We start from the raw sequence: 19381 nt of genomic DNA on the forward strand, positions 1-19381 counted from the left end.
AATCGGAGGCAGCTGTCATCTTTGACAGCTGCCTCTGATTACCTGATTAGCGGGCATGGCGATCGGACCATGCCCGCTAATAGCCGCGATCCCGGGCTACATGCGGCACCCAGGATCGCGGCGGTTCAGAGCGCGGCCGCCTAAGGGTTAAAAGCCAAAGCCAGGAACAGACTATGAACAGAGAACGTGTCATAAAAGAAATGCTGAGATTTCTCCTTTTTTCAAATACAACCCTGGCTTTGGCTTCAAAAATCTGTCAGATAAATCTCTCTGTGTAAAGACACCCTCAGTTTATACACTAAAAAACTGCTGATCCGCTGTGCTGTATTTTTCAAATCTGACGGTCTTGTTTTATGAGCTAATAACTTTGTGACACTGAAACGTATCCAAGTGTTTCAGAAATGTTTTTTTGTGACAAAATGTACCTAATGTTAGCGGTGAATTTTGATCGATACATTAATCCTTCGTGAAAAAACTTTAAAACTGAAAAATTTGCGGAGATAGAATGCTGCCTGCTGCCACAATAGCGATTGCGGGGAGCCAATGGCTTCAAGCTCTGCAATCACAGCGCCGCATTTAAAGAGAAACTTTCCCCCTGGCTGCAGGCGTAGAGCCCGCCCGACCCCTGGTGGAGCCCCATATACCCTTCCATGAAGCCCTGCACGTGTGTTATGCTAATTACCAGAGATGAGTCCGATGTCCATAAAAAATGACTACTCCAATAGAAAATGTGCTCATCTAGAGAGCCTAAAGTTAAAGGGGAATTGGCCGTGCCCAGGAGGCGGCCGGCTGCCAGGTGCTGCCAGTGATGTAGTTTAACTTATTTATGTGCATGTACGTGAGTAGCAGCAAACCGCAAAAGGAACGCACGTGAATTGGTAGGAAGGGGTTAAGAACAATTTTTGTATTTGCATATTTATTTTTTCTACCTTGACTTTATAAGAGCCATAACCCTTTTTTTTCCTTTAACTAAACCATATGAGGACTTGTCTTTTTTTGGGATCAGTTGTACTTTTTAATGACACCCCTCTTTCTACCATAAAATGTAAATATATATATAGTGGTGCCTTGGATTACGAGTATAATTCGTTCCGGGACTGTGCTTGTAATCCAAATCCACTCTTGAACCAAAGCAAATTTTCCTTTAAGGAATCACTGAAATGCAGACAATTGCTTCCACACCCCAAAAAATAATGATTTTTTTCCTGAATAACAAGTAAAACAAGCATTTAGAAAGCTGCATATGTCATATTATAAGTTTCTGTAGAGTATAGCCAAACAGCATGTGGAGTATAATGTATAGTAAGTGCATAAGAATGAAAAAACAGCAGCAGTTTGTAGATGGAGGTGCAGATCCCCATAATGCAGTAGTGTAGTACAACAGGCTAAAATAAAGAAGCAGGGTTGCTGTCTGAGGTCTGTGTGGTCACATGATCACAATGGGGAAGGGTGTGTGTTCAGCATGGACCAATAAGGAATTGAGAATCACAGAGCTGTGCAGGAGGAGAGTGACAGAAACTTTTCTATACAGCAGTGTGAATGGCTGAGTGTAAGTGCAGGCACATTATAGCAGCAGTGTGTATAGCTGAGTGTAAGTGCAGGCACATTATAGCAGCAGTGTGTATAGCTGAGTGTGAGTGCAGGCACATTATAGCAGCAGTGTATATAGCTGAGTGTGAGTGCAGGCACATTATAGCAGGGATGGAAAGGAGGAGAAACACAAGGTATGACAGAGACTGCAGGAAGCATGAAGGAATGAGCAGGACAGATGTGGGCACAGTATAGCAGCACACTCTGTCCGGGGAGAGAGGGGTTACTTTTATGGAGAGATTACCACCACAGTCCTGTCCCCTGATGCAAGCCCCAACCTGAAGTGGATCTGCTATAATTTGGAAGGTGAGGAGACTTTCTGAGTCAGAGTACAGGGCTGTAGACCGTGCTATGCAGACCATGCTCCACACCGACTCTCCCTCCCACCCAAAGTTACTCTTAAACCAAGGTACCACTATATATATGTCCAAAAGTAGGTGGACAGAAAATAATAACTTTGATTCATATATACAAATATATTTACTAACACAAGAATAACATTGACAATTAAATTTTATTCTGAACAATAATACAAAAGCCTTTACATTTTATCAGTGCAGGTGCTCTGTTTTCCATCACAATTTGCACAGCTTTGAAGTCTGAAATGCATCTCTTATGTTATTTTTCAAATCACTGACACCTTGTTTGCGGCTATAAAGGTTGTCCTTGAGTAGTCCCCAAAAGAAAAAATCCATTGGGGTCAAGCCTGGTGAACGTGCCGGCCAATCAAGCGGGCTTCTTCGGCTAATCCATTTCTTAGGGAACATTTCATCAAGATACTTGCAGACTACTCTTGAATTATGTGGAGGGGCCCCATCTTGTTGGAAATAAAGGTAATTTGAATTAGGCTGTTGCTGTAACTGGGGAATGACTTGATTCATTAGAATTTCGTGATACTTATCTCCTATGACTGTTCAATCAAAAAATGCTGGTCCTAAAACACCAAAACTTTAAATACCACCCTGAACACTGACACCAGGCTTATGTAGTTGTTGCTCTAATGTTAAATGCATGTTCTCATTATACAAGTAAATACAATTATGTCTGTTAATATGACCGGATAATTTGAAAGAAGCTTACTCCACATAATGGTATCTAATGGTGCGTTTACACAGACAGATTTATCTGACAGATTTTATAAGCCAAAGCCAGGAACAGACTATAAACAGGGAACAGGTCATAAAGGAAAGACTGAGATTTCTCCCCTCTTCAAATCCATTCCTGGCTTTGGCTTCAAAGATCTGTCAGATAAATCTTTCTGTGTAAACACACCATAAAATTACTGGATTTTCTTCCATTTGGTTAAGCATAATCTCATTATATTGCAGCCGCCTGTCTGGATCATCCTCCAATAGCCGTGGACGATAAGCTTTCCACCCAATACATTTCAGGATTCGCATGAAAGAAGCTCCAGATTCCCAATTCCAAAGAGGCTCTTCTAGTCGACTTTTTTGGACTCTGAACAAATGTTTCAGCAAAAAGTTGCTTATTTTCTGTACAGACTGTTTTGGGTCGACCAGTTTTTGGAGCATTAGGATTGAGCCAAGGGGATTGAATTTGTCACGAATGCGGTAAATGGTTTGTCTCTTTGGCGCTTGAGGATTGAGTAACTGTTTCAGCATTTTGAGATTCCCAATACTGTTAAAATTTTCTTTTATCTGTATTTAAATTCTTTGCCATTATTGGTTATCTCAGTTGCCCCTAGTAACCAATCAGATTTCACCTTTCATTTTCCAAAGAGTCTGTGAGGAATGGTGGACTCTGATTGGTTGCTAGGGGCAACTGAGCCAGTTTTACTTTACACCATGTTTGATAAATCTCCCCTTTATAACCCTATTACACATACTGTCCACCTACTTTGGACCACCCTGTGTACCCAGACTATTTGACTCCTCAGATAAATTCACTCTGGAGCATATATCATTCCTTTCTTCTGGCTGTTACTACTGTGTTTGTATATATATAGTACATATATTTTCAGATGCAATAAAACGTACACAATGGGGCATGGGTCAGAGCTTTGTGGTCTGTGTGCAGTTTACCTACACATTTAGTTTTCAGAATTTCCCCTATGTTGTGCTGCTGACAGGACTAAGGGAAAATAAATGTACATTTTTAAAGGGATACTGTTACCCCTTTATGTATGAGGAGATCTCTACACAGCTGTAAAGACTAAATTCTGCAGTTTTCATACCTTACTTTATAATAGATTCCTGGGTGCTTGGTCCAGTGAAAAATGCTTATCGTTGGTGGCTTGGGCCACCTGGGTGGGGCTTCATGTCCACTGTGCCACTTCGCCCGCCCATCTGTGATGTCAAAAGCATCTAGACCCCGCCCACTCTGTGGCCATTGGAATGGGGGTGAGGCCTAGGCCATCCCAATCGGTTTACAACCTGAAGTCCTCATACAGAAGTTTAGTTGATATTTGTTTTACACTGTGTGATATCATACACTGTGTTGGAATAAGGTTGCAGAATAGTTGTCTCCTAAGATTTATGTTGGCACAGAAGAATAAGGATAATGTCACATCAGCAGTAACCACGCAGACTTCCTTTCCATACATCGCCAGGCACTTCTGTCTTAAGAAAATGGCTCAAAAGCAAATCTATATCACTTAATGATCTTCAAAAAGGAGCAGGAAACTGAAAGCAGAAACCTTTATGTACGTGCAACCTTCTAGGGATCTGTTCTGTATACTTTTTAAGGGAACTTTGCCTTTAAATCAAATTTTTGCTTGCCGAAAATCTCTAACAAAGTGAGTTCTGTAACCACTGTAGTATATTATCAGTCATGTGTTGCTGCCATCTTCTGGTATGAAATACTTCAGTATCAAATTACAGCGTGCATCTTTTTTTTTCTGTTACAAATTCTGGGGTTTTCTCTAGCCTCACCAGCTTATCCATGTTGATGTTGGAGTCTCACTGTCAAACACTGCTCTGCGACTAATATAATACTCTAGTTCCAACCAAGTACCAACAAACACTGTACATAATGTCCCCTAGTAGGGACAAACCAACAACACAGTGCAGCAGTGCGGCCCCTATTCTCACCTCTCTACCCAGAATCAGCACTGGCCCCCTCAGCACAACTTGCAGTGCCATCATTGACCTCCCTCAGTACCTCCTCTAATAGTAACATTGATCACCATCTCTAATGGCAGCACTGATCTCCTCACCATCTCTAATGGCAGCACTGACCTCCTCACCATCTCTAATGGCAGCACTGACCACCTCACCATCTCTAATGGCAGCACTGATCTCCTCACCATCTCTAATGGCAGCACTGACCTCCTCACCATCTCTAATGGCAGCACTGACCACCTCACCATCTCTAATGGCAGCACTGACCTCCTCACCATCTCTAATGGCAGCACTGACCTCCTCACCATCTCTAATGGCAGCACTGACCACCTCACCATCTCTAATGGCAGCACTGACCTCCTCACCATCTCTAATGGCAGCACTGATCTCCTCACCATCTCTAATGGCAGAACTGACCTCCTCACTATCTCTAATGGCAGCACTGACCACCTCACCATCTCTAATGGCAGCACTGATCTCCTCACCATCTCTAATGGCAGCACTGACCTCCTCACCATCTCTAATGGCAGCACTGACCTCCTCACCATCTCTAATGGCAGCACTGACCTCCTCACCATCTCTAATGGCAGCACTGACCACCTCACCATCTCTAATGGCAGCACTGACCTCCTCACCATCTCTAATGGCAGCACTGACCTCCTCACCATCTCTAATGGCAGCACTGACCTCCTCACCATCTCTAATGGCAGCACTGACCTCCTCACCATCTCTAATGGCAGCACTGACCTCCTCACCATCTCTAATGGCAGCACTGACCTCCTCACCATCTCTAATAGCATAACTGACCTCCTCACCATCTCTAATGGCAGCACTGACCTCCTCACCATCTCTAATAGCATAACTGACCTCCTCACCATCTCTAATGGCAGCACTGACCTCCTCACCATCTCTAATGGCAGCACTGACCTCCTCACCATCTCTAATGGCAGCACTGACCTCCTCACCATCTCTAATGGCAGCACTGACCTCCTCACCATCTCTAATGGCAGCACTGACTCCCTCACTACCTTTTCAACTGGCAGCACTGACTCCCCAGCACCTCTTCTTACATTTTCGGGACCTCTTTTAATAGCAGAACTGATCCCAGAGATGGTGGCAGTACCTGACAAGCCCAGGTGCTGTGCCTGGCTCTTTAACGCTGTAAGGGGGGATACTTACATGGGGATTTTCCTTATTAATATTCAGAACGTTTCGTTTTTCCAGTAACACACTCTTTAAATCAGGGTTTCTTAAACAATTTCTTGGGCCTGTAAAGTTGGTGATGTCACGTCACATAAACTGCTGACACCTGCAGCAGCGGTGGGGCAGACTGGAGCTGCAGGAGTTATCAGTTTATGTGACGTGACATCACCAACTTTACAGAAACCTGAACATGCCATGCTGTAGTAAGTGCAGGGAAAATGCACTATAGGTGCATTTCCCATAATAAGTGTCTATTAGTAATTTTCATAACTTTTGTTGGGCAATAACATATCTTAAAATTATTTTGCCTGGACTTCCCCTTTAAGGTCCTAATAGTCAGAAAGGGACAAAGAAGACAAGATGATCCAATATAGCGAGATCTGCCTTGGCGAAGGTAGAGCGCAAAGGAAAAAAACAGGTGGAAAAACTGGTTACAGTTGTCACATTTCTTCCAACATCAGTTTGAAGGGCAGAATCCACTGTCTGAGGGGTCTTGGTCCTAGCCAGACAGACTAAAGCTCTTGTTTTTATTTCTTCTCACAAAAGAGGTCTGATTTCTTTTGGGTGTCTCCTGTTAGGTATATGTTATACAGCTCTTTGGATATGGAGCCAATGTGCCTGGTTTTCCAGAGTGGAGTCGCATATATATGCGACTTCAGCTGTCGTGAGATCTAGTTCAAGGGAGGTGCGTGTGAAAGTCAGTATGTACCCATCAGAAACTTACCCACACCATGATGTACTGTATAGTTGCGCTGTGGTGCCGGTAACGGAGTATAGAAAGGGCTTAGGACGTGAGCCTTCTCTGTACTGGGCACTTCCCTACTGCTACCAGCAGCCGAGGACCATGGCTAATAGCTGGTATAGAGCTCCATTGTTGGCTATTTTAACTCTTCAAAAACTTTTAAAAATTGCAAATACCTCTCACTGATGGTGCGGATCAGCTTCCCATGATACCACTGCGGGAAGGCGATCCATTGAATATCCATTGTAGCTCATTGTAGATGCTGCGGTGGCTTGCCGACTGCCAAGAACATCCATCAATGCAGTACATAGGTACTGCGTTGATATCTATAAGTAATCATGGTATATTGGTTATAGAAATAAGGACAAGAGTGTAATAACGTTAAGTTTTTTTTTAATTTAAATAAATCCATCCCATTATAAAAGTTTAAATCGGTATAATCATAATCGTACTCAAGGAATATAGATAACTTGTCGGTCTTACCACATGGTGAGGGGTGTAAAGATGAAGACCCCCCCCCCCCACCCCAAATTTGATATAGCAATATACAATACTATATGGTACGAATATACACTCACCGGACAGTTTATTAGGTACACCATGCTAGTAACGGGTGGTCTTCTGCTGCTGTAGCCCATCTGCCTCAAAGTTGGACGTACTGTGCGTTCAGAGATGCTCTTCTGCCTACCTTGGTTGTAACGGTTGGCTATTTGAGTCACTGTTGCCTTTCTATCAGCTCGAACCAGTCTGCCCATTCTCCTCTGACCTCTGGCATCAACAAGGCATTTCCGCCCACAGAACTGCCGCTCACTGGATGTTTTTTCTTTTTCGGACCATTTTCTGTAAACCCTAGAGATGGTTGTGCATAAAAATCCCAGTAGATCAGCAGTTTCTGAAATACTCAGACCAGCCCTTCTGGCACCAACAACCATGCCACGTTCAAAGGCACTCAAATCACCTTTCTTCCCCATACTGATGCTCGGTTTGAACTGCAGGAGATTGTCTTAACCATGTCTACATGCCTAAATGCACTGAGTTGCCGCCATGTGATTGGCTGATTAGAAATTAAGTGGTAACGTGCAGTTGGACAGGTGTACCTAATAAAGTGGCCGCTGAGTGTATTATCTCATCAATAACAATGATAGGAACATTACATAAGAGAGAGTGAAAACCTGTACAGACTACATGCCCCACCCTTCATAGTACATTCTTCTGTTTAAGGTACAAACACATACGCCAGATCCGCAGCAGATTTCACACTGCAAATTCGCAGCAAAATCCGCTGTGGATCCCTTGCTGGTCATGTGACAGCCCCCTTAACCGCCCACTGGCCAGAGCATACATTACCTGCTCCACGCTCTCATTTGCTTCGGGGGGCTTCCTGCGTCTGGACGTCCTGCTCAGCCAATCAGTGGCTGCGGTGGGGCAGTGCACTGATTGACTGAGTGGGACGTCCAGTCGGGAGCCCCCAAAGCAAGCCGGGGTGCGCAGCAGGTTTAGTATGCTCTTATAGTGAGTTCCACTATGACTCTTCTCACTTTCTCAGTGTGATGCAGTTATATGTATGGGATATGTAAATTTTTGCACCATATGAATGACCAAACACACATATTATATTCCAGTAAACAAAATTTGTCCACTTTGAGCTTTCTTCTCGTGTTTATTTAGTTTTCAGCATTCAGATTCTCACATATCTCAGCATATAGTCAGGAGAAGCATGTGGCTGTATGCATCATTTCCAAGCTTGCTGCATTTTCTGCATGAGACAAGCAAAAGCCCATTGCACTCAGACTCTGACCAATTAAACGGGTCTCTGTTACATGGCAGAACCATTTATATTGACATGGACATGCTAATTATTTTCATGCATTTCACAAATCTCTGCTTGTTGTCAGGGAATGGGAGTGTTCTTGTTTAAATTTTTACTGGCCTTTGTGGTATCATCTCACTTTCCTGTAGGCTTTATAGTAATCTTGATGGCAAATATAGCACAATCTGCTATTAATGGTCGATCAGCTGGGAAATGAATAAGGCCTGCAAATTCTTAGCACTGGTTAAAACCAAGGACATTTCAAGCAAGCAGAGATCTTAAAATTGGTCAGGAACTTGGTCATGTTGTTAAACACAAACTACTTAAATCAATGTGTTTAGAATAGAAGGGAGTCGCATAGCAAAGACTAAATTGAGAGCCCATTATGGTGCTGGGTAGATTTCCCTCCATACCATTTACCTGATCCTTGGGACAGTTCTTCACCCTTGTAGATGCAGTTCGAAGTGCGTTCATTGAAGCTTCTCTCTACCAAATAGAGGGGATTGGACCAACCCCAAGCCACTTTCCAGGGTCTCTACAGTATGCCTCCATTGTACATATTCCCTTGGGTATCCCTTTAAGCAATAGAAAAAACACTAGACTAAACACTCCACACCCTAAAAACCGCTATCTAGAAGTAAATTAAAAGTAAAAACTACAGTGGTGCCTTGAATTACGAGCATAATTTGTTACGCGGCCGTGCTTGTAATCCAAATCCATTTTTAAACCAAAGCAAATTTTCCCATAAGAAATCACTAATATGCAGAGAATTGGTTCCACACCCCAAAAATAATGACTTTTTATTCTGAATAACATGTAAAACTAATGAAACAAACATGTACAACCAGCTGAATATGTGATATTATAAGTCACTATACAGTATAGCAATCAGCATGTGGTGTATAATGTATAGTAAGTGCATAAACCTGAAAAAACAGCAGCAGTTTGTAGATACAGGATGGAACTGCAGATCCCCATAATGCAGTAGCGTAGTACAACAGGCCAGAATAGAGAGCAGGGCTGCTGTCAGAGGTCTGTGTGGTCACATGATAGCAATGGACCAATCAGGAAGTGAGAATCACATTGCTCTACAGGACAGTGACAGAAACTTTATATACCGCCGTTTAAATGGCTGAGTGTAAGTGCAGGCACATTATAGCAGCAGTGTGTATAGCTGAGTGTAAGTGCAGGCACATTATAGCAGCAGTGTGTATAGCTGAGTGTAAGTGCAGGCACATTATAGCAGCAGTGTGTATAGCTGAGTGTAAGTGCAGGCACATTATAGCAGCAGTGTGTATAGCTGAGGGTAAATGCAGGCACATTATAGCAGCAGTGTGTATAGCTGAGTGTAAGTGCAGGCACATTATAGCAGCAGTGTGTATAGCTGAGGGTAAATGCAGGCACATTATAGCAGGAATGGAGAGAATGGGAAACACAAGGGCTGACAGAGACTGCAGGGAGTATTAAAGAATGAACAGGACATATGTGGGTGCGATGCCCAAGCCCCTAGGGACCTCTCCGCTGATAGGTGTAGTTACTGGCAGGAGCCGGAGCAGCTGCTGAGCAGAGGATTGTCACGGTTTTGGCACGAGGGTAACACAGCTGAGAACCGGGCTCCTGACCATGCAGAGGCTGGGCATGCGATTCTTCGTTGTCCTTAGTCAGGGCACCAATAATTACACCAATGCCAAGGTTTAGAAACAACGGTAGTTGTATATTTATTGTAACGGTGGTAACAAGTTTACAACAGTCTCTCCGGATGCAACCGGGAATAAGGCAGACTTGAATAAGGCAGAGTAATGGGTGATGCTGCAATAGGCTGTGATGATAGCGTACTGAATGATGGGAGTAGTAGTGATACTGAGGATAAGATGCTGGGTGGAATGGAACTGAGATGAATACTTGCTGTTGATGATCAGAGAAGATGATGAGAGGAAGGACTGAAGAACGGCACCCAGATCTTGAGAATAGATGAGAATCTTGAGGACTTGAGAATAGAACACAGCCAGGAACACTTCTGGTGGAACTGGAGCAGCAGAGCACACGTATCTCTCTCCTGACAGGGGAGAGAGAACACACACAGAACCTGTCCCCTGGATGGTGGAGGACAAGACTGAGGCAGACAGGAAGTCACATGGCATTCCCCAGCCAAAGCTCGATGGCCATTGGAGTCACCATGGAAGCAGGGGCAGTCACGTGACATCCAGCCATTGCATCATCACACCATTAGGCATATACAGTAAAATATACATGAGAAGTACCATACCTGAACACTGGGGGCGACACAATACCCTTAGGCACTGATAACTGAATATGCATACAAGAAATGAATGGAATAGCAGACCTGAACACTGAGAGGGGCGACACAATACACACAGCTTGCAGTGGACCACAGCTTTCCAGAACAGAGGCAATAAAATACTGGACTGACTCAGATATAAGGATACACTTTGAAGGAAACAATAAGAGAAGGAACTCTGTTCCGGGACACTGCATGGGTACATAGAGGGGTTACAGATATGGAGAGATTACCTCCACAGTCCTGTCCCCAGATGCAAGCCCCAACCTGAAGTGGATCTGCTATGATTTGGAAGGTGAGGGAGACTTCCTGGGTCAGAGTACAGGGCTGTAGACCACACTATGCAGGCCATGCCCCTCCTCCACTCCGCCTTCCACCCAGTACAGGGAGCTCTTAAACAAAAGCAATGCTCTTTAACCAAGTTACAAATTTGAAAAACTGTGAGCTCATCTTGCAAAACGCTCTCAATCCAAGTTACTCCTAAACCAAGGTACCACTGTATTTGCCTTTTAACAAAATTCTAGTTACACTATATTATCCTTGCCCATAACTTACAGGAGCTTAATGTTAATAATCAGCTCCACCTTCTGGCAGACTATAGATACTACTGGGTCTATATTAGAGATGAGCGAATCTTAAAGAGGTAGTGCGGCGGTAAAGAATTATTCACAGAATAACACACATTACAAAGTTATACAACTTTGTAATGTATGTTATGTCTGTGAATGGCCCCCTTCCCCGTGTCCCACCACCCCCACCCGTGTACCCGGAAGTGTGTTGCGCGATACATACCTGTGGCACAGTTATTCTCAGCCAATCGCGGCTGAGCAGCCGATGACGTGGCAGACGGGGGCTGGCACTCAGGACGGTCGGAGGGATTCGGCCCGACCGTCCGAAGATGACTTCAATGACTGAAGATCGGAGACAGGTATGTATAGCACACCACACTTCCGGGTACACGGGTGGGACACGGGGAAGGGGGCCATTCACAGACATAACATACATTACAAAGTTGTATAACTTTGTAATGTGTGTTATTCTGTGAATAATTCTTTACCGCCGCACTACCCCTTTAAGTAAGCTCAGGTTCACGATTGGCTGCTATGGAGAGTTTACACAAATTTCTATGCACAGCTTGATGAATCCAGGCTATAATAGCCATTCCAATGTCAGATACAGGCAATACCCCACAATGCCTTGCTGCGAGCAGGAAGAAATTATTAGTGTATAGAGGTTGTCTGAGAAAAAATAATGCTTTGCCGGGCTGCTGGGGGATATGCCACTAATGTATATTTACCTGTACAGTTTCCCGCTACTGCCGGATTCCAGGTCGCCTGTTCTGCAACGCTTTGTGTTTCCATATTGTACAATAACATCCTATTAGACTCTATACTGAGCAGCCATTTCCTATGGCAGTGGGATGCCATCAGACGTTCTGAAAACACAGGCAGCGGTGCAGAGGTGGCGGATGTGAAACAGCAGCGGCAGAGGAGAACTGGACAGGTAAGTATACATTACTGACACATCCCCCGCTGCCTTGACAAGTAATCATTTTTCTCGGACAACCTCTTTCACATAAATGGGAACTTTTTCTTCTCACATACCTTAGAGACATGTCAAAAGTTATGAGCGCTTCAAGTCTATGGAGGAGATTTATCTAAGGGTGTAAAATATACACTGAAATAAACTGCCCACAGCAACCAATCACAGCGCAGCTTCCAGTTCTGGTAAAATGAAAGCTGAGCTGTGATTGGTTGCTGTAGGCAGTTTATATCAGTCTATATTTTACACCCATTAGATTCTCCTACCCTGTATACAGACACTGCACAGTATAACTTCTACCCTGTATACACACTGCACAGTATCACTTCTCTTACCCTGTATACAGACACTGCACAGTAGCACTTCTCCTTCCCTGTATGCAGACACTGCACAGTATAACTTCTCCTTCCCTGTATACAGACACTGCACAATATAACTTCTCTTACCCTGTATACAGACACTGCACAGTATAACTTCTCTTACCCTGTATAGACACTGCACAGTATAACTTCTCCTACCCTGTATACAGACACTGCACAGTATAACTTCTCTTACCCTGTATACAGACACTGCACAGTATAACTTCTCTTACCCTGTATACAGACACTGCACAGTATAACTTCTATCCTGTATACAGGCACTGCACAGTATAACTTCTCCTTCCCTGTATACAGACATTGCACAGTATAACTTCTATCCTGTATACAGGCACTGCACAGTATCACTTCTCCTACCCTGTATACAGACACTGCACAGTATCACTTCCCCTACCCTGTATACAGACACTGCACAGTATCACTTCCCCTACCCTGTATACAGACACTGCACAGTATAACTTCTCCTTCCCTGTATACAGACATTGCACAGTATAACTTCTATCCTGTATACAGGCACTGCACAGTATCACTTCTCTTCTGACTCTTCTGGGCCACTGATCTCCCGCTGCTGACACACAGACAGGGAAGACTCACCTCAAATCCAAATCCTTTCAAAACACCATCTGCCCACATTGATACCAGTTTTTGCTCACAGACACAGATTTCAGGTGAGGACCTAAAGACACGATCAGCTGACGATAGCTGTCAAGGGCTGATCGTTGTCATTATTACAAAGAGCAATTTTCGGCAGATGATCGCTCCGTGTAATAGGGCCCTTAGGCACGGGACCAGAAGTCCCTCATGGCCAGGACAGCCCTAATTTAAAGGGGTTGTCCAGCCAAAATCTTTTTCTTTCATATAAACTGGTGTCAGAAAGTTATATAGATTTGTAATTAACTTCTATTAAAAAATTCCAAGTCTTCCCATACTTATTAGCTGCTGTATGTCATGCAGGAAATGTTTTATTTTCAGTCTGACACAGTGCTCTCTGCTGACATCTCTGGCCACAGGGACTGTCCAGAGCAGGAGAGGGTTTCTATGGGGATTCCCATAGAAAACTGAGACAGAGTCTAGGCCAGAGGTGTCAGCAGAGAGCAGTGTCCTGCAGGACATACAGCAGCTGATAAGTATGGGAAGACTTGAGATTTTTTTTAATAGAAATAAACTACAAATCTATATAACTTTTTGATATCAGTTGATATCAGTTAAAAATTTTAGCTAGACAACCCCTTTAATTACATAAATGGGAAGGAAATATGTATGATGCTAATCAGTGTGAACAGGGTCTGAAGCCTTAGTAGTGCGGCAACCCTAGCACTGCTGGGCCCCTGGTGCACTGTTCTGGGGGCCCCAGGCTGCAGATGGCAGGGATTCTGTGCCATGTGGCCCTGCACATGCCACCTATCCATGTCCCCGGGCCCCTGCACATGCCTCCTATCCATGTCCCCGGGCCCCTGCACATGCCACCTATCCATGTCCCCGGGCCCCCCGCACATGCCTCCTATCCATGTCCCCGGGCCCCTGCACATGCCACCTATCCATGCCCCCGGCCCCTGCCTCCTATCCATGTCCCGGGCCCCTGCACATGCCACCTATCCATGTCCCGGGCCCCTGCACATGCCACCTATCCATGTTCCCGGGCCCCCCGCACATGCCACCTATCCATGTCCCGGGCCCCTGCACATGCCACCTATCCATGTTCCCGGGCCCCCCGCACATGCCACCTATCCATGTCCCCGGGCCCCTGCACATGCCACCTATCCATGCCCCCGGCCCATGCCTCCTATCCATGTTCCCGGGCCCCCCGCACATGCCACCTATCCAGGTTCCCAGGCCCCTGCACATGCCACCTATCCATGCCCCCGGCCCCTGCCTCCTATCCATGTCCCGGGCCCCTGCACATGCCACCTATCCATGTCCCGGGCCCCTGCAGATGCCACCTATCCATGTCCCCGGGCCCCTGCACATGCCACCTATCCATGTCCCGGGGTCCCTGCACATGCCACCTATCCATGTTCCCGGGCCCCTGCACATGCCTCCTATCCATGTTCCCGGGCCCCCCGCACATGCCTCCTATCCATGTCCCCGGGCCCCTGCACATGCCACCTATCCATGTTCCCGGGCCCCCCGCACATGCCTCCTATCCATGTCCCCGGGCCCCTGCACATGCCACCTATCCATGCCCCCGGCCCCTGCCTCCTATCCATGTCCCGGGCCCCTGCACATGCCTCCTATCCATGTCCCGGGCCCCTGCACATGCCACCTATCCATGTCCCGGGCCCCTGCACATGCCACCTATCCATGTTCCCGGGCCCCTGCACATGCCTCCTATCCATGTCCCCGGGCCCCTGCACATGGCGGCAGCGCTCCCCGCACCAGCGCCCCTGTAACCTCTCCATGTGACGTACAAGGAAGTATGGGGATGTTTACTGTGGCCTAAGCCCGCTCCCGGCCGGCCGGTGTCCAGCCTCCTCCGCCCAGGCTCCGGGCGCCGCCGCCGCACAGCCAGGTGAGGTACCCAGCGGAGGGCACGGTTGGGGTAGACGCCCAGAGGTGGGCGGAGCCAGGTGCGCGCTCACGTCGTCCAGCGCGGTGCGCGCGGCCCCTGGTGCCTCCATTGCTCGCAGACAGCAGGCTCAGACCGCCGGTGTTTCAGGTCCTAGCGTCCACTACTCCACCCATCATCCCCGCACAGGCTCCACCCCCATTCTTTGGTCCCTCCCCCTGGATCCAAAGCCGCCATCTCGACTCGATGCTTACTGCTAAGAAGTCCGAGTCCGGCGGGGGTGGTGAGAACGGCGCCGAGTCTCAGCCCCCTGCATCCTCCTCTTCATCCTCCTCATCCTCCTCCTCGTCTTCTTCTAGCATAATGGCCTCGCCAGATACCGGGGCGCCCCTAGAGAGGACCCCGAGGAAGAAGGAGAGGGCCTCCCCCGGGGCAGAGCATGGAGGCTCCTCGGCCCCCGGGATCATGGCCGGAGCGGATGGGGGGCTGCCCGAAACCCCCGAAGGACGGCGCACGAGTCGGAGGAAGAGGGCAAAGGTGAGTGGTCGGAGGCCTCGTCCGATCGGGATCGCCGCGCACCATTGTCCTGCCCGATCCTTGCGTAAACGCAGCCGATCCGCTCCTAGGTGTGAATGGGAGTGTAATAAATATAGAGATACAACATCGTGATCGCCGCTCGGCGGGGGGGAAACGAGCACCGAGTGGCTGATACCAGAGGACAATAGCCTGCAGCCAGCCCATAGAGAGGTGCGATCCGTGATCCGCACTGGCTGTGTACACACTAAGCGATTCTGTAGTATAGAGAGACACACAGCTGCTCTATGGTATACCGCACATGGATAACAATGGGGGATCAGCCATTCATAGAGTTATTACTAGTGCAGCCCCCTCCCATAGGAAAGGATGGGGGGCATGTGTTTACTATTTATTTAAAAAATAAATAAATATAAGCTGAAATTAAAAATAAATAAAAGCTGCACCAAAACACAAAGCAATGGTGGGAGAGCTGGTGGTGTGACTTCCCCCAGCCATAGAATCTGATGGGGGCTCCCCTATCCTATACCCCCCCCCCCTCTATACACCATGGCTGCCCCTTCTGCCCCGACTAGTGATGGGGATGTCCGCCACCATTGCTGCCCCTTCTGCCCCGGCTGGTGATGGGGATGTCCGCCACCATTGCTGCCCCTTCTGCCCCGGCTGGTGATGGGGATGTCCCCCACCATTGCTGCCCCTTCTGCCCCGGCTGGTGATGGGGATGTCCCCCACCATTGCTGCCCCTTCTGCCCCGGCTGGTGATGGGGATGTCCGCCACCATTGCTGCCCCTTCTGCCCCGGCTGGTGATGGGGATGTCTGCCACCATGGCTGCCCCTTCTGCCCCGGCTGGTGATGGGGATGTCCCCCACCATTGCTGCCCCTTCTGCCCCGGCTGGTGATGGGGATGTCCGCCACCATTGCTGCCCCTTCTGCCCCGGCTGGTGATGGGGATGTCTGCCACCATTGCTGCCCCTTCTGCCCTGGCTGGTGATGGGGATGTCTGCCACCATTGCCGGCACTTCCTGGCTTTGTGCAGATGAGCTGCCGGCTGTATTGTGAGCCATGTGCTGCAGCTGTTGCTGCAAACAATGACCGTATTACAAGAGTCTGCCCGAACAAAGCTGCCGTTCCTGACCCTGGACAATGACATCGCTGATCCCTTCATAGGCGTAGGGATCAGTTACTAGTGCACCAGGTTATAGAGTCTTTATGCCTATGGGTGATAGCTGCTACTTTATTGCTATTGAGCGTCCAGCAATTGTAGGTATTGCAGTGTACTCGCCGCCTTTGTTCCAGATCAGCGGCTATGGCGCCGCTTATCCCCTAAGAGATACCTGATGGTCATCTATCTCCTGACCTCTGGGCCGCATGGGGTTAGGGTGTTCATGTCCTTACGGACGGAAGAATAAAATACGGCCAGATCCTGATGGAACGAAGCATCGGGTTTCTTGAAGTCCACAGGCCAGATCCTGGCTTCCCCTGACGGCCGTTGTCCGTGCACACAGCAGATTGGCAGGATCAGCTGTCATATTTGTAATGTGTATGGTACACTGATGAATTAGACAGGAACCATAGACTGGAAGCAGATCTTGTCACAATATATAAACTTTTTTTTTTTTTTTTTAAATTGGTGTTCTTTAACTAAATTGCAAAAATTGCGATACTGAGGCCAATTTTTTAAAAAATTTGGATTCCATATGAACAGTTTCCTACTGATTTGTAGCATACCCTAGAGCAGGGATAGGGAACCGTCCTCCCTCCAGCTGTTCTCCTCAGGTCTGGACAGCGATGCATCCTATGCATGATGGGAGTTGTAGTTTTGCAGCAGCTGTAGGGCCGTAGGTTCCCTATCCCTGCTCTAGAGGTTACCAGCCTGCCACTTCATTGTACCCATGTTCCGTGCTGCAGATCTGTATGTGTTGTGTGACCCCCAGCTTTTGGAATACTACCGTATGTAGTTGGCTCTGCACTTGACTACCTCTGAGCTTTTGTGTGGAGGTTAAAGGGTTACTCCGGTGAAAATCTTTTTCTTTCAAATCAACTGGTTTCAGAAAGTTACATAGATTTGTAATTTACTTCTATTTAAAAATCTCAAGTCTTCCGTTACTTATCAGTTGCCGTATGTCCTGCAGGAAGTGGAGTTTTCTTTTCAGTCTGACACAGTGCTCTCTCCTGCCGCCTCTGTTTGTGACAGGAACTGTCCAGAGCAGGAGAGGTTTTCTATGGGAATTAGCTGCTGCTCCGGACAGAGGTGGCAGCAGAGAGCACTGTGTCAGACTGAAAAGAAAACACCATTTCATTCGGTGCATACAGCAGCTGATAAGTATGGGAAGACTTCACATTTTTAAATAAAAGAAAATGACAAATCCATATAACTTTCTGAAACCAGTTGATCTGAAAGAAAAAGATTTTCGCCATAGTACCCCTTTAAATAGTGCAGACCCGAGGCCACAAGGTTGTGTAATTTATGTATGCTATGGGCTTCCAGCATTATGTGCGCTTGTTTTTAAAGGATTTTCTTTCAAAGCAACTGGTTTCAAAATGTTAAATGTTATAAATGGATTTGGATTTGGATGGAAAAAATGTTATATGGATTTGTCATTTACTTTTATTTAAAAATCTCAAGTCTTCCAGTATTTATCAGCTGCTGTATGTCCTGCAGAAAGTGGTGTATTCTTTTCAGTCTGCCACAGTGCTCTCTGCTGCCACCTCTGTCTCAGACAGGAACTGTCTAGACTAGAGTAGCAACAAATTTCGATAGAAAACCTCTCCTGCTGTGGACAGTTCCTGTCTGGGACAGAGGTGGCAGCATCTCTTCTTTGATGTCCCTTGCAGGTCTCCTCTTCCTTGTACCAACACAATGAAGATCTCCTTACCAATGATTCAGAGTATACAAAGCCAATATATGGTATCTGGGGGTTCCAACTAGGGCCAGTAGATCAATTGAATTAATTTGATTAATGACCGGGCTGCAGCTGCTCCGTCTGCAGGTCAGAGCGTTCCCCGCTAAATCCAGTTCTATCGCATGCGCACACAGGACACCCATGTTCTATACTGTACTACTACTACTCCCAATACTGCAAATCCAACACAGAAACTGAATAGTCTCGGCACTGTCTGGACAATCACCCCTCCAGGATACATGTGGTATTATCCTGCTGATGGTGACCTTATAAGTATACAGTGCTGCTCACTACTGCAGAAATAAGTGTCCAATAGTGATACGTAAAGAAAGAGCGGCACTTACTGACTTGCTTGTAGAAAAACAGACATTTATTTCATTAAAAGTGGGTCTTGGACGCTGAAAAGTTTTAGGCTTCAGCCGTTTCGCACAAATGCGCAGTCTTCATTATTACCTCTCTGCTCCTCTGTGCTGGGGTCCTACTCGGTATGTGTTCCTCCTCCAAGCACTGACTAGGCCTCCGACCCAGGCCGTAACCTTGAAGTTCACCCGACTCGCAGCGTCTGATCAGCAGAAGTGGATCCACGTGTCTCTGGGTCTTGCAGTATTAAGATGCACCATTTGTGGGTCTGTTTTGGGGGGGATATGGCAGGACAGGGGGTGCACACACAGGTGTTGCTCATATTACCAAAACTTGCTCGTTTACAAAGTTACAACTTTTTTTTTTAATAGTTAAAACAGCTCGTACACCACAGTACTTGTAAACCGAGGTTCTACTCTTATGGGGAGATTTAT

At 46.7% G+C, this 19381-nt stretch overlaps 2 protein-coding genes across 5 annotated transcripts in view; both read left to right on the forward strand.

Annotated features, from left to right (window-relative positions):
• Nucleotides 1-3590: 3590 nt before the first annotated feature.
• LOC138794195 (mucin-22-like) lies at nt 3591-5897 on the forward strand. Its single transcript, XM_069972972.1, has 2 exons — nt 3591-3601; nt 4751-5897. The coding sequence occupies exons 1-2, from the start codon at nt 3591-3593 to the stop codon at nt 5895-5897; spliced, it is 1158 nt and encodes a 385-aa protein (XP_069829073.1).
• Nucleotides 5898-14987: 9090 nt separating this feature from the next.
• The window catches only part of KDM1A (lysine demethylase 1A), a 28495-nt gene continuing 24101 nt past the window's right edge, over nt 14988-19381 (forward strand). For 3 of the 4 annotated variants that reach the window (XM_069971291.1, XM_069971292.1, XM_069971293.1), the window contains exon 1: nt 15226-15686. In XM_069971291.1, the coding sequence (XP_069827392.1) occupies nt 15396-15686 (291 nt within the window). In that variant the 5' untranslated portion in view covers nt 15226-15395. Of the gene's footprint in view, nt 15153-15225; nt 15687-19381 lie in introns of those variants that run through there. The other variant, XM_069971294.1, reaches the window with a different exon arrangement.

Source organism: Dendropsophus ebraccatus, chromosome 5 (genome assembly GCF_027789765.1).
Source record: "Dendropsophus ebraccatus isolate aDenEbr1 chromosome 5, aDenEbr1.pat, whole genome shotgun sequence".
NCBI classification, from domain to species: domain Eukaryota; kingdom Metazoa; phylum Chordata; class Amphibia; order Anura; family Hylidae; genus Dendropsophus; species Dendropsophus ebraccatus.